The sequence below is a fragment of the Carassius gibelio genome, chromosome A12 (genome assembly GCF_023724105.1).
Source record: "Carassius gibelio isolate Cgi1373 ecotype wild population from Czech Republic chromosome A12, carGib1.2-hapl.c, whole genome shotgun sequence".
Classification (NCBI taxonomy): domain Eukaryota; kingdom Metazoa; phylum Chordata; class Actinopteri; order Cypriniformes; family Cyprinidae; genus Carassius; species Carassius gibelio.
Window position 1 is genome coordinate 17,142,448 of NC_068382.1, and position 16,811 is coordinate 17,159,258.

Consider the following 16,811-nt stretch of genomic DNA (forward strand, 5'->3'; position numbering starts at 1 on the left):
TTTGTTTTGTAGTATCATTTAATTGACAACATCTGTTCTTCAAAACAGCACTCATTGGAAAAACCTCTGCCAAAAGCCGTACATATCAGCTGTGGACTTTCATTCCAGTTTAAAAGCGGTCTTAACATTGAAGCAGCTGCCAACAATCAGGCAAATTGTAATCTTTAGGACTAGATAATAAGAATGTAATGAGATTAAGAAAGATCTGGTAAGGCTTTAAACAGATAACAATATCATAAGACTAATGCACATCAAACTAGCGCATACTTCAACACTCCTTCTCTTATGTAAATGTACAGTATATAGCCAAAATGTTTACTTATACCATTCAAAAATGTGGTGTCAGTATGACTTTAGATATATTTTTTTAAGGAAATAATAATTTTATTCAGCAAGGATGCATGAAATTGATCAAAAGTGAAAATTGTAGAAATATTAATTGTAAAAAAAAAAAAAAAAAAAAAGTACTGTTACTTTGCACTTTCTTATTCAAGGTTTCCACGGAAGTATTCAGGAGCACAGCTGTTTTCATCATAATAACAATGAATGTTTCCTGAGCACAAAAATCAGCATACTAAATCAGATTTTGGAAGGATCCTGTGACACTGAAGACTAGAATAAAGGCTGCTGAAAATTTTGCTTTGGCATCATATAATAAATGACATTTAATTAAAAAAGAAAAACTGTCATTTTATGTTGTAATAATATTTCAAAATATGACTGTTTTTACAGTATTTTAAATAAATACAGCCTTAAGCATAAGAGATACTTTCAAAAAACAAAATCTTACTGACTCCATACTTTTGAAAGGGAGCGAACATCCTTCTCATTTTTCAAAACAAACACGTACACTTACGCACATGACGCATGAGCAACAATATCCAACCCCATCATCTCAAGCAAATGCAGCTCCTCACAGATAAATAAGCAATTCCACAAAATATGGACGCATTGTATTTCAGTCTATTGTATACAGTGGTAGTAAATCAACGTGTCACTGAGGTGGTCTACCCTGAGACACAAGACTCTGATTGCTGTTGGCAAAACCGACTTGATTTGCATAAACCTGAAACGATACATTTAGATTTCCTGAAACATGAAGGGATTAGCAGCTAAAGAAAGGAACATTACAGACCAAGAGAGATTTCCAATTAAGCTACTGGTGATGCAACAGGAGCAGCAAATTAGGCATCAGCCAAAATTCATGAATCATCACATACGGGTAGAGAGAAAACAAACTTTTTGACCTATTATAATAAAGCTGATGCATGCATTTGAATAACAAGCATTGCATGTATAAGCAGATTCAGAATGTGTCTAAAAAGGCAAACAAATTCAAGGTTAGTGTTTCCTAAATGTCAACACAGGTTTTGACAAATATATAGCCTAAGGTTTAAAAACAAACTACTGAGATGATGTTGATGGTTACCCATGCATTAGGTGAGAGAAGTAACATCCTTCTGTTCTGAATATCACTTCAACACACACAACAGCACTTAGTTTTGGGTTGTGGGTCTGTAAGCAGAGAAGCCAATTAGCTGTAACATCTAAAAACAAGGTTTGGCATCTGGTACACTGATGTTTCACTAGCAGTTTAAGTAGTTTTTGAAAGCAATCCTATAAAGAGTATTTTTCAGGTTGTGACATAAATAGAGATATTTGACAACCGGTTTTCCAGTTTTTGGTTTTCATTAGATAGACCTGTTTTCTCATCCTACTTGCACCTCCGGTCTAGACAGCGATTTAACTATAATAACATAAAAGATTTTAAAGAATGAAGCACAGCCAGGAAAGACAGAATTCAATTGTAAAGAAGCACCTTCGGAATGCAAGACAAACCGCAAGATGCGTGTGTCTTCAAGTAATTCTCCTGAAAATACATAACACATCTTAAATTAAACAAAGGAGACAAACCCCATTTGAGCACAGAAAATCCCAAACATTTTTATAATGGGAAAATAAGAGTTTTTTATGCCATGAACACAACAGTTGTTTCAAAATTTTCCTGTGTGTTTTCCATAGGGTTCCTGTCACTGATCAGTCCCTTTGAGCCGGGTGGACCCTACGGCAGGGAGGGGTTATCAATGGCATAATCGGGGTCACATGTGAAGGACACTGTAATGGCATATCGAGTACCCCAAGTGACCTTCTCCACACGATGGAGGTTCTCAGAACCGGATGAGAAGAAAGACACCCGACCTGCAGGAGATGAAAGAAGATGAACAATGACAGAGAGAAACAGAAGAAAGGTGACATGTGATATGCTGAAAAACAAGCATATGAAGTATGAGTATGCTAACGTCAGCCTAATGTCAATCAACAACATGCAGACTGTACGAATACTTTAAATGTATTTTTATTTTTTTTCCACGACTGGCAGTATAAAATAGTTTTAAGCTGTATCTTAAGTTAAAAGTTTGTGTTTACAGTTGTCATATTTAATGATGACCAGAACGCGGTAAATCTGAGGGCTGATGGAAAGTGGTTCCAAGGCATCTCTAAATACAAGTTGGTGCTGGGATAATTGCTTAAATGTCCTATTTTTTTACTTTGTTGAACTGTTGATTTCATTTTAAGCAGCAAGGGTTTTGCTAAATTTGATATTTATGTAAATTACCACCATTATGTCTGCCCAGTACTGACCTTTTTAGACCATTCTTGATCACGGAAGTTGTATTGAATCTCATTAAATGTTCATGTTTCTTTGAAAAGTTGACTTTTAGAAGTGGAAATGTATGTGTAAAATTCTAGAAATAAATGCTGTATGTTGGACTGCACTGCTGGTGGAATATCAATAATGCAACATATATCCTTCAAGCTGAATGACAGCTTGTGAAAATCAAAAGTGTTAGGCAATGCAAGTGGAACGGTGTAAGTAAAAAGATGGAAGTGATAACGCCACACATGTTAAAGCAGAGAAAATGGCTACTAAAAACATGCTCTGTAATTTAAGTGTTTGACTTTGTAATGCACTATTTAACACAGCAGTGCCACAGAAGAGCAAATAAGTTTTCTCAACGTGTTGTTTATAAAAACATTATGGGGAAACTATAAAGTATGGTTTACAAAGCTCCTCCTATTAAGATAATAATTTACATCTCACATTTTAACACTGTTTGCAACATCCCAAAATCCCAATTTGAACAGGAAACATGGAAGAACATGTTAGTGGTTGGTTATGGAGGAGAAAATTATTAATAATGTGCTTAATATAACAATTGGAATCCATTTATTCAAGAAGGCAAGCAGTTGTATAACTAAAAGATAGCAAAAAAATAAAACTAAAAATATAAATTTAGTTCAACAACGAACAAAAAAAACTAACTAACTTGGAACCAGTTTAATTTACAAAAATCATTAATGATTCCTATATGGAACACAGCAGGTTTTAACATTTTATTATAATATATTAAATAAAACTGAATGTTACAACACTGACTGAGTTTGATAAAGACAAACAAATGTTTATGAAACAATTCTGTCATGTGGATCAACATAAAGCCCAATTTGATTCTTTTTAGAGAATTATGAAAGTATATCAAAGTGTGCATACCTTTGGCATTAATTCTTTTAAATGTATTTATTATTGAAAATATCTGATAATTTAGTGATGGAATAACATTTATCCCCCCCCCCCCCCCAAATATCCATTCTTTAAAATGACTAAAATAATCTTTAAATGGAACAATTAACCGATTATCATCATTAAAAGGAATCTTTAAATCTTTAGTTAAAAAGAACAGAGCAGTTAATTATATGTGGGAGAGGAACAGTGGCATCAAAAACATTAATGAAAATTATTACCAATAATAATAACTAATCGCATGACAATATATCAGTTGGCAATATGGAAAAATCTGCAATATCTTACTGTGTAAATCAATGCAGTTTATCCACCTCATTACTGATTTGCAGAGCAAACAATTTAGATTGTTATATTATGTAAATTACTTTGTTATAAAATCATATCTGATAAACTAAAACTAGATATTTTTGAACTAGATATTTTCAGCAACAACAACAAAAAAAATCCCCAATAAAATGGTAAATTTAACAGTGACCCATGCATTTTAAAGCTGAAAGGAAGTTATTAAAATCTGCACGCTGCTTCCATGCTAATTAGCCAAGTCTAATTCTGTACACTTCAACTGAAGATGCAAAAGGAGACATTTGCTAAAGAGGGCATTTATGCAAATTGTGTCTGCACAAATTACCTTGAATATCATTAAAATGTTACAATGCTGTTGTACGTTTGAGAAGATGACACTGTTAGGTTTAGTATGGACAGTGGTCAAATTGTAAAAAAAAATTCAGGGCGGGTGGTGTGGTCAGTTTTTTTTTTTTTTTGGTGGTGCTAATTCCTTTAGCTAATTTTACATAAGGATTACAAAATTGGTGGTTTTTATTTAATGAAAAAATAACCTTATTAAAATATTTTTTTTTTCCTTCTGGTGCCTGGGATTTTGGTCAATATTTTGCTAAATGTGTCTGGTTTAGTCCTGTCATGGATAAATGATGATGACAATAAGATCGCCATTAGGAGGCAGAAAGTCAATGTTTTAATAAATTATTTATTGAACCATTCAAATGAAATGATTCGTTCAAAACGGCTGATTCAATTAGAAACTAAACAAGTGAATCCATCTAAATGAACTGTTGAATCACTGTCTCACTCGATTCATTCAAATCTGATTCATTCAAGGAACAAAACACTGTGTTGCAATGCTATGCACTCTTGTATAAAATTAATAGCACATTTGTGCTCGCGCATATGTGCTGATATTCAGTAAAAGTACATTGCTTGTGCAATGAAAATATAAAAACTCATACACGAGTATTATTTTCTTTCATTGCTTGAATTATAAGGGCATTCTAACTGTATTGTAACAGGCTGTATCACGCAATGACTGCTTTTGAACTCTCAAAATTGTTTTTGTTGGGTTTTTGCAAAGTGGGTGAGCTCTCAGTGTCAGCTCTCGTCTCTCGTATTCTTGTATCGTCTTCTGTGTCCTCCGTGCCACAAGGATGTGCTGTTTTATTTCAAATCAAAGCTTAATACACGTAGAAATAATGCATCCTTGTGGCGCGAATGACACAGAAGAGCACACGCAGCATGGTGATATGGAGGGCCACAGAATCAAGAGAAAAAAAAAGTATATGCCTTTTTGGACTCGGACTACATATGTGAACTTTTTGCAAGACATTATTTTATTTTATGTTTTAGTTTTATGCATGACAAAGAAATAACATTACAGATAGCTACTGTTTTTCACCACTTCAAGGACTTCTGCTTTTACTTTTTACACTTTTCAAAGTGTCCTTGTACAGTATGTGCATATCAAATACTAAGTCATCCATTTCCTTTCATCTGCAAATCACAGAAATGAACACAGCCAAAAATACAGGCCTTTGTTTTTCCATCTGACAATAAAAATGCACCTGTCGCCTCTTTTAAACTCCTCAGCTGGTTTTTAGCCGTGTGAGGTGTTTGCTGGGCTAAGAGCATGTTGCACCTCTGTGACTCTCAAATCAAGAGATGCAGCTGTGATCCCAGAGGATTCATCCAGCGCCAGGCAGCAATTTTCCCAGTGCGGCATAGCTAAAGTGCTTTTCCCCTCGGTCTAATCTTATAACATACCACATCATCTTTCACACTATTCTTATGTCTGTGCAGACCCCCCTCCCCTTTCTCATCTCACCTCTGCCGTTGTCCTGTGTTTAGTGCTGTGTGTCTAAACAGGCCAACATCGCTCCTGCTCGCATCCATCAGGAAAGAGGGAGGTTGATTGTCAGTGTAGTTATAATTACAGCCTGTTCGACAGAGATATACATCTGACTAATAATTACCTTAGCGAAGATCAGGGCTCATCAGCCACAACTGATGGATAATCAACACACCGACAGAGCACACTGCTTCTACCATCCAGTGAACAGGAACATGTTCTAGCGGCTACATCCAACACACTGTATCCTAATTCATTTAAATCTGGAAACAGACATTCAAAACTCATCACCCTAGCTGGAGATGGGACGCAACAGGAGGGAAAAATCCAGAGCTGGAAATATTGGGGTCTGATGCATAATGCATTATGGGTATTTTAAGACTAGAAGTGACACTGATGCTAAAAAAAAAAAAAAAAGAAAAAAGAAAAAAAAAAGTTACACAAAATAACATAAAAAACAAAAAAAATCCTACTTATGAAGCACCAAAAGGTAAATAAATATATTAAATCTCAATGAAAATCAGAATATATAGCAATAAATATGACTATGAAAATGTAAATCCAGATATAGTTATAAGTCTGAATATAAACACACATTTTAATATAAAAATGTAAATTATAAATACATAATTTTAATATACACATGAAAGTTGCAATATATAGATACAAGTCTCAATATATAAATAAAAAACTGAATGTATAAATGCAAATCATGAATATATGTTAGACGTTAATCTGAATATAAAAAAATAAAATATTCAGAAAATATAGCTGTATGTTTGAATAAATAAAAGTATAATGCGAATATAGTTATTATTCTGAATATATAATTGTAAATCTGAATGTATATTAATAAATCTTGAGAATGTAAATGCAAATATGAATTTATAGTCCAAATCTCTCAATATAAATATATCTTTATTATTAGTCAAAGTCAAAATAGGCAGACGTTTTAACTGCTTATTATATATATAAACAGTATGCCTATGTATTCTGTACATGTAACAATCCAGATATTGTACTACTGTATATTATTGTAAGTATCGCTGTCCATCACGTATGACTGCAATTATTTGAATAAAATCACTATTTGTACACTGAATGACAATTTCTATATCCCTCCCAGCCGTGTTGAATTGTGTAGAAACTATTAACCTTTTATATATATTAACTATGACTGTGAGGACTGTCTTTTTTAAAGTAAAGGGAAAATACTTATTTTGGTTTAGATTAGCAACCTGCACTTAGAATAATTTAGTAAAATATCTGCATTGATTCCTGTATACAAGATGTATAGGCATAATGTATTCGATTATAAAAAAATGACTACTGACATGCCTGATAATAAAGATATAATTCCTTTTAGATGTAGGCAGTAAATATTCAAATTGACAATATATATATAACAATTTACATAGATTACTTATCTATTGCTAGATTACACTCCTATTCCTCGAGATTGTGTAGAATCCTTTGAAGCTGCACTGAAGCTTCCATTTGGACCTTCAACCCATTGGCCACTATTTAAGTCCATTATAGGGAGAAAATGTCTGGAATTTTTTCCTCAAAAACATTAATTTCTTTGCAACTGAAGACAGAAAGAGGTGGACATCGCTAGACTGCGCTACTGTCAGTCATGGAAAGCCCTGCGTATTGCAAAAGCTGATTCCAAATCATCAGTTCTTTTTGTACTGGATCTATCTGTTACTTTTGACAATGTCAATCATCAGATCCTTCTGTCTGCACTCTCATCACTGGGCATTACAGGGATTCCACTTCACTGGTTTGAATCCTATCTTACTGGTAGGTCTTTCAGGGTGGCTTGGGAAGGGGAAGTATCCAAAGCACATCAACTTGTCACTGGGGTTCCTCAGGGATCAGTTCTTGGACCCCTTATCTTCTCCATATACACAACATCACTGGGTCCCATCATACAGGCACATAGATTCTCCTACCTTTGCTATGCTGATGACATACAGCTCTATCTTTCATTTCAACCAGATGATCCAATGGGAGCTGCATGGATCTCTGGTTGCCTGGTGGACATCTCGGCATGGATGAAAGAATATCACTTACAGTTCAACCTGGCAAAGACTGAGCCTCTTGTCTTCCCTGCTACTCAAACTCTACAGTATGATTTCTCCATCCAGCAAGGCTCTTCTACAATTTCCCCATCAACGGTCAGAAATCTTGGTGTAACTTTTGATGACCAGCTTGCAGTTTTGCATTGCACAAAATCAGAAAGATCAGGCCCTTCCTAATGGAGCATGCTACACAACTTCTTGTCCAGGCCCTTGTCATTTCTAGGCTGGACTACTGCAATGCTCTTCTGGCTAGACTTCCATCAAGCACAATCAAACCTCTACAAATGATTCAGAATGCAGTGGCACAACTGGTCTCCAACGAACCCAAAAGAGCCCATGTTGCACCTCTCTTTATCTCCTTGCACTGCCTACTGGTTGCGGCTTGCATGAAATTTTGGACATTGATGCTTGCATATAGAACAGCCACAAGCTTAGCACCCGCCTACTTCCACTCACTATAACGAATCTACATCCACTCCAGAAGTCTGAGATCCGCTAGTGAGAGACGCCTTATGGAACCATCACACAGAGGCTCAAAATCACTTTCCATAACATTCTTGTTCACCATTCCTGGCTGGTGGAATGAGATTGAGATAGATAGAGATATATACATATATATACACACACATACACATATTTCTTATCTATACATATATGTGCAAAAGTTTTTTTTTTTATTTTTTTATAGAGACATCTGCCATCACTAATGGGCACAGAGAGCACATGCTACATTGCAAAACACCTTTCATGGCGTGGGTGAAGATTTTAAAAGATCGGAGCTTGACAGTTTCTATTATCATTGTATGATGCCACTTTATCCGAGGGCACCTTAACCAAGTTTGAAAATAGCAGACATTATCCACTCAAAAATGACAGATCCTGATAAAGAGCTGAAAGGTAATGCATTCACATGCACAAGCCCAAAAAAAAAAAGAAAAAAACAGCTTCTCGGTGCAGACCAAATAATCAGGCAGCTATTCATGGATCACATCATCACTGGAACATTATCAAACTGCCAGGCCGAGAAAACAAATCAATTATTCCATGCAGAAGGTATGTAAAACAAGTGATAAAAAAGTCATTTGGAGTGTGGCTGTAATCGTTGGGATATAGGAGAGAGTTTTGATGAAATCCCATGTTACTGCATGGTTATATACAAATGTTATAATAAATGTTAATATAAAGTTATAATAGTTAATGCTTTTGCACCTGAATGCAACCACTGAGCCACATACATTATCCTTTAAATTGAGTCCAGTGTGCAAAAGAAGCTCAGTGGTGCCAATTAATAATCTCATAGTTTCTACACACTACCTGCAATGTATCTTCATGGCAATTTATCTGGTTTTAGTACCTTCACTTGTGTCTTCCTACAGGAGGTACACTTCTTGCTACTTTAAAATTCAGTTTTCCATCGCAATAGAATTCAAAGAATGGAAACTTTACACACGTTACACAAAGCAATCAATCACTCATTTTATTTTTGCATTATGCACAGTTACCAGGCAGAGCATGACTGATCTTAATTTAAGTAGACATCACACCATGTCTTGCAAAATCTAATTTGAATACTTGGGAGCACAGAAATGAATAAAACTGCCAGTGGGCATTAGGTGTAAATCCAACAAGACAGGTTTTAGCTTTAAACATTTTCGTACATATTATTTAAAAATAAAAAACTAATATTGTGAAAAAATACTGCAATTTAAAACCTGTTTCCGGTTTTAATTATATATATATATTTTTATATCTGTTTTCTATTTAAAAATATATGCTAACTTGGTGCTCAAGTAACATTTCTTATCATCATAATTGTTTCAAACAGCTGTGCTGTTTAATGTTTATTTTTTTTACTTTTTTTCCAAGGTTTTTTTTTGATTAATAGAAATTTCTAAAAAGAAAGAAATTTTTTTAAATATAAATATAATATTTTCAACTTGTTAATAAGTACAAATAATTATTTAAAAAATCTTGCCTATAATCAGCATTTTACTATATGCTGATTGACTTGATTAATCAGCATAATTAATCTTTCATTTGATTTCATTTTCAACTGACAGCCCTAATTAAAACCTTGTCGAATTTGAACACTTTGCAGTACTTTCATGCTTTTTTACAAACCCAGATGATGTGTGTAATATTGTTTGTACTGTATTTACCAGCACGTGGCTCCACCGTCCTGTTGCTACTGGGATCCATGAAGACAAACCGTCCACCACCAAACTCCATTCCATAATCAGACAAGTAGAGCAAAGATGTGTAGTCAAAGGATCCATAAGTCTCCTTTTAGAAAAAAAAAATGCTCATTTTAAAAAACAAAAAATGTTTTTCCTTAACCTCAAATAAATCTCAGTTTGAGCCTAAAGCACTAATTAGAAGGTTTTAATAATTCATCCATTTAAATTTTGTGCTCGAGGGGAACAGGGTGAACAAACTGATTATGAGCTAACACATCAAGCTGATATCTAATTGACTGACAATTTCATTATTCAAAAAAAAAAAAAAAAAAAAAAAAAACTCAAGTAAAGCCTAAGATTTCCTGGCTTAATGAAAAAGAGTGGTAAAATTTAACAGCATCCCTGGGTCTTTAAACTCTGCTCTGCTTTATGAGGGGAATTCTTTAGTGATCCCAAACCACACAGGCGTCACTGCTCAGCATGTCAGATCAAACTTTAACTACTTTAATCAGATCTAGAGTTTAAGACTGGTAGTCTTCTGGCGGTCACTGGTTATTTCCAGTGGTTTTTCAGAGACAGATTAATGAGGAATATTCCACACACCTACCCAAAGGGAGAACAATCAGCGATCGTGATGCTTATATGTTTTTCTTACTTTACCAATGCCAAAATATTGGAAAAACCCTATAAGCAACCCTTTACGGACACCTTGGCAATTGAATCGGCATTGCCTAGTACATTTTTTAGTTTACCCACCAGACTGACGTGTATGTATATATATATATAGTTTGTAAAATGGCACAGTTTTAACTGAAAGTACACTTTACATCAGTCTGTCAAGCATTATAAATATATTATTTAATTATATAACTTTAGTAGTTAGAATTAAAACATGATAACCCTGATTGAATGCATATTAGTAATTTTAACTGGACTGGTGGAGGTGCTTTTTTGGTAATTCAGTGTTTCTGTAAAAATGGGAAACAACTAACAAAAATACTGATAAGATGATACGAATTCTACTAATAAGAACAATATAAAACACACTAAAGATTAATGAGCTAGTGGATTCATGAATATTAATCAGGTTGTGTGCATTCGCTCAAACTGATTTGCTAAAATCAATACAGGGACGATAATTGATGAGTGCTAGCCAATGAGATTGTAGTTTGTGCTCGAAGTATGAGATCGAAGTGTGTGCCTCCACACTAGAGTTCATGATAAATCAAATACACAAATACAGGTGTGCTGCGCATACATTCAGATGAACTGAAATACTGATGGAGGGTGAAACTCTGAAGCTCTCAGAGTGTTTGGAGAGTAAAAATATATATGTGCTAAACTTTTACTTAGCCTCCAGACTGGCGAGTAAAATCTGAGAATGTATTAGCCATTGGCTAGTATTAGACATCATTAAGTCGCCCAGAGATTTAGTGGCATATGGGAGTTATTTACTTGCAATGTAGAGGGTTGACCAGCACGGCACATTATCACTGATTCAAGTGAATTTTATAATTGTACATGCAAATGGCAGTAAACATTTCAAAAACAAACTAACAGGTACAGCTATAAGCTACAATGACCTTAGGATAATCTGTTTATCTTTTTGCCTCTCATGCAACGAGAAGAAATCCAAAACACAAAACCAATTTATATTCAATGTAAGCAGTTGATTCCTCTGATGTGTTAAAGCCAAGCATGTAAACCTTGCCTGCAAAGTGAAATGATCACTTTGATTAAATCACCCTGCAAAATGCACAAACTACTCAGAGATCAAAGCTGCATTTCTAAGACCGAACATAAATGAACTTGAACTGATTATAGATGCCCTCAAGACCTTATTTCAAAAGCTCAAAAAGGAGGAAGGAATATTACGTTTTGTTTCAAAAATAAATTATGTCTTTTAAAGGCAACATTGTTGCGATAAAAGCGTTTTTAGACTTGGCCAAATAAAGAGTCCAGGGCCTAACTGCGCAACTGATACAAACACTGCAGAGCATTTCCATCTCCATTCTCTAATGCATGAGAAATTTAGAGAATAGCTTCAAATATGCTTTAACCATATGGGCCAATGGCGTACTGCAGTCTTGGCCCCTCCTGGGGCTCGTTATGCATGCATATTTGTATTTGATTAATACAGACAGTTATGTTAAATAAAGGTCTTTTAAATAATTCTTTTTATTTTGCCAATTTGGTGCTGAAATATTTTGTTAATGTAACAAGTCAGCATAAAATGTCACATAAATTAGCATTCATTTGCACAAATCAATATACCAATACATTACGTTCAAGCGTGCAATTCATCGTTTCCTGTGATTATGATTCTTGTATAAATACTTTACTTCATAAAGCCGTGCACCACTGGGCTGTACACAGTTATTGAGGTTGAGTGCCAATTAATTTCATATCTGTAATAGTTAGCTGGTGTGTGGTTACATCACAAATATAATATTAATCTAGTTCCATTATTTATATCCAAACCCCTTTGCATTTGCTTTAAAGATTTGCTTCCCTAGACAAGTATTTAAATTTCTACTTTAATTCAAGTCACTGAACTAATTTGATGTTAAACCTCATTTATTTATAAATGTCAACTTTGCAATATGACCTATTAAAGCTAGTTCAAAATATCTGGGCCCTTTTACATGGAGATATTTTCAGCAAATGTTCAGAGGGAACCAATGTGATCAATGTGTTTTAGAACACTGGTCATAGAGTAAACATTAGGAGTTCTTGAACATTCCTGAGGAATGAGTTAAAAGCTAGACGCTAAAGGGTTCTTGGATGTGTGTGTTACCTTATCGATATGTGGGTGCCAGTACTCATCATGAGTGGTTTTGGCAGAGGTGCTGTTGATGCGAGAGAAGAAGGTGGGCTTGGTGAGGTACATCTGTTTGGAGTCCAGACCAAAAGTCTCAGCTATTATCTTTTGAATTCGGCTACGGACATCCCTGGTTTACAACAGAGCACATACAATTTCTTTACCTAGTAGACTTACTTTTATTCATCCATATCCATAATAGGTATCATAAAACCCACATATTAGACCAACTAGTTGGTGGGCTGCCACAAGGACCAGCTGACCAATAGATAAGAGGCCCTGAATGATTAAGTTTGTGTCAAGTTCTTGTGTTCAAAACAGTAGAACTATTTTTAACTTGACACAACATCTTAAAAATGCAATGTTCATGTTGTAAAATTCCAAGTGGCACAGCTAAAGGGATTACTAAAATAAAGCACTACCACTACAAATAAAGGAATAGTTCACACATAATTTAAAATACTTACTATAAATCTATCAATTAACGTCATGTGAAGTAAAAACCTGTGTGTTTGTCCTCTATACCTAATATTAGATTCTCCTGTGGAAAAGTAATCTTGTCTGAATCAGGAGAGAAATATGTATAGACCAAGCACTGTTTACAAGCAAAAACAGTCCTAGACAAATATGTTGGTGGATTTTAATGTGAGAGGAGAACAAGGACTTTTGAGATGGACTTTTTCACCGGAAAAACCCTTATTGTGGACCGACAACATGTTTTTCATAATTTTTGTTTAAAGTTAAAACACCTTAATGATTAAACTTAATGAATAAACTAAACAATAATAAAACTAAACTTAATGAATAAATTAAACTAAACTAAAATACTAATGTTGACTATTATTTAAGAACTGAATGATTTGGAATTAATTGATTTTCAGTTACTTCTAACAATTCCACATCACTCACCTGTACAGTTCAAAATCATCTTCTGTAAAAACATCCCTTATCTCATTCTTAAAATATCTGGGGGAAAAAAAACAAAAAAAACAGATGGATTAATTTGAGATAAAAAATAAAATCCAATACCAAAACACACCACCTTTATCATTTGAAGGATGGCAGCCATTAAACAACTGAAATGCTGCTGCCACATCAAAATACAGGCAGCAATAGATTCACACACACAAAGACCAAAGTGTCACCGCAAGCGTGCCAACACATGCCAGCTGTACACGTTAACTGCCAGGAGAGTGCCAGCCTGTGTGTGGGCACCGAAGCTTAAACCCCATATAAAGACATGAGGAAAACTCCATGTGTAAAAGAAGAAAACATGATCTTTAGCGGCTGAAGCTAGAAAGTCCATCATTGCCGCCATTGATCTCTGTTCTGCTCCTCAGGCCCAAGGGTGTACTTTGATGTGCAGATGAAACACACCTTGAGAAGTCTGATAGAGCTGTGATTCAAATAAATCTAGCTGTCGCTGAAGTTCAGTTGGAGATGACCGAATACTCACCTATAGACATTTACAAACTGCTTTCCCATCGACAGCGCCCCAGAGTGAAGGTCCAGGATGGAGGCCTGTACACAACAAAAAGGAATAAAGACACTTTTCAAAAAGAAAACTGTCAATATCAGCATTAACAGCATAATTTGGGTGAAAGGTTCGAAAAGCACACACTAACGTTCAAAAGTTTGAGATCAATAAGATTTTAAAGAAATTAATACTTTTATTCAGCAAGAATGCAATTAATTAAAAGTTACAGTTAAGACATGAAAAATTGTACAAAAGATTTCCATAAAATAAAGCGGCACAGCTGTTTTTAATATTAATAATAATAAAAAAAGAAATATCATGTGAAACTGAAGACTTAAATAACTAAATTCAGCTTTGCACATCACATTAATAAATAACATTTTAAAATATAATAAAAAAAGAGACTTAAAAAAATGAATAAAAAAGTACCACGCCAAACTTTTTGAACGGTAATGCACAATCATTTCACAATTATAATTAATATTTTTCTTTTTTTTCAGTTAAGGAAACGCTATCTGCTTAACTATCTCAAATGAAGATATTATTTCTAACAGTGGTTGCAATATTTTAAGCAATACTGGACCTTAAATTCAATCTAAATAATATCTGGTTCATTTTATTTTACAATATGGCTTAGGTCTCTGCACCACATGTACTTTTTGACAGTTATCTTTTCCAGTATTTTCCCATTGAGTGATGAATTGGTGAGATTAACTCAATTCATTACGAATGCAAAATGCAATTTCAATAACCACTGAGAATGTCACAAGTTGTTCCCATCAAACACATAAAAGTTTCTTCCACATCATATGTGAATTTTGTCAAATGCACTCTTAATGAGAATGCTGTCCTGAGGAAACAATGCTTTACTGTCATCTAAACATAACTGAAAAGAAGTTTGTTTTTGAATTCCAGCTCAAATAAAAATCATAGTGTGTACTGCCCTCTTGTGTTCTTCCATGACAGACCCATATGTCATTATTTTTAAACAGATGCAAGCATTGGAACTGAATCATTTTACTCACACCACCATCTGAGCCAGCAAGTGATAAGCCCCGCTCAGCTAACCTGTAAAAATATGAGAACACATGTATTTATGGGTGTACACTTAAGTATTAAATACAAATATTAATACTTTTATTACGCAGGAAAACATTATATTGCAATAGTAAAGACATTTATAATGTAACAAAAGACTTATATTTCAAATAAATGCTGTTATTTAGATCTTTCTACCCAAAGAATCTTGAGGAAAAAATAAACAAAATGAGATGATTTTCAGAAGTATCACCATTTCTACAAAAAAAAAAAAAAAAAAAAAAAACAAGCAGCTCAACTGATTTCAACAATGCTACACTGTGAGAAAAAAAAATTAAACCACTTTCTCTCTGCTGGTAAAATTCACAATTAGCTACAAAAAAATTGCAAATAGCACACTGAAATAAACATGAAATGTTTTTTTTTGTAAACCATATTCCAATAATATTTTATATTTGCGACAGATTTTTTTTTTTTTTTTACAATATCAGAAATTATATTTGAGCACCAAATCAGCATATTACAATCATTTTCTAAAATATCACGTGACACTGAAGACTAGAGTAAAGCTGCAGAAAATTATACTATGTCAACACAGGAATAAATCACATTCACAGTTATTTTAAATTTCACAATATTAGTTTTTAATTGTATTTTTGATCAAATAAATGCAGCCTTCATGAGCTTAAAAGTTTTTGTACTTTCCCCCATTCATTCTCAATTACCCCCCACAAACTCTCCACACACTTTAGGTGGTCTGTTAAAACTCAATAAGCTCAGGTGAGGCAAGAGAGACGCGGACTCCCTCTTTACCTGCTGGTGTCGCCCTTGGACAATCTTTCTTTAAGAAAACTAGTGACTTATACACTTTTTAAAGTTATAATTTGTAATATTGGTGTGCATGGTTTTATTTTTGTACTACAAATTCAAATTCTCATCCAATATTTTGAGGAGACACTGCCTCCCTTGCCTCCTCAGAGGAAAGATATACATACATCAAGATGTTTGTTAGTGTGCATATATACCTTCTAAGCTTCTGTGCCTCCTCCAAAGTCACAGCGCTGTCTGTAATGGCTCTGCCGCATTTTGTTGGGGTGCAACCTGAGGACAGAATGCATTAGCCTTTCATATTGATATGAAAGCGATTAAAGTAACAGGCTCTATGCAAATTCTCTCTTCAAACTGCATATTCAATGACACGTTCAGCGAGGCAGCTTGCCCTGCAAAATGTACTGTACTGCATAATGAGTTTGTTCCAGCATCCTCTCAGAGAGGAGGTGCTGTCAATCAGGCATTATTCACAGTGGGGTGTTCAATTAACAACAAAGATGTACATCCAATTAAAAACCACAGTATACAGCATTCTGGAACAGATTCATATGCCACTTGCTAGAATCCAGTAGGAATTTCCAGAGCTAGCTAGCTAGATAGCTTCAGGACAATATATTTCCCTGTTTCCATTTTTTTTCCCAAAGCTTATTTACGTCCGTC

The 16,811-nt window shown here is 34.4% G+C and overlaps 1 protein-coding gene across 1 annotated transcript; it reads right to left on the reverse strand.

Annotated features, from left to right (window-relative positions):
* LOC128025333 (2-oxoglutarate and iron-dependent oxygenase domain-containing protein 3) lies at positions 1-16,421 on the reverse strand (the record flags this gene model as incomplete). The annotated part of the gene is given in 7 exon segments (XM_052611582.1): positions 1-2,199; positions 9,967-10,090; positions 12,782-12,935; positions 13,715-13,771; positions 14,262-14,326; positions 15,308-15,350; positions 16,346-16,421. Coding segments are annotated over 7 exon segments (656 nt in total), but the record flags the coding sequence as incomplete, so codon positions are not given.
* Positions 16,422-16,811: the final 390 nt, after the last annotated feature.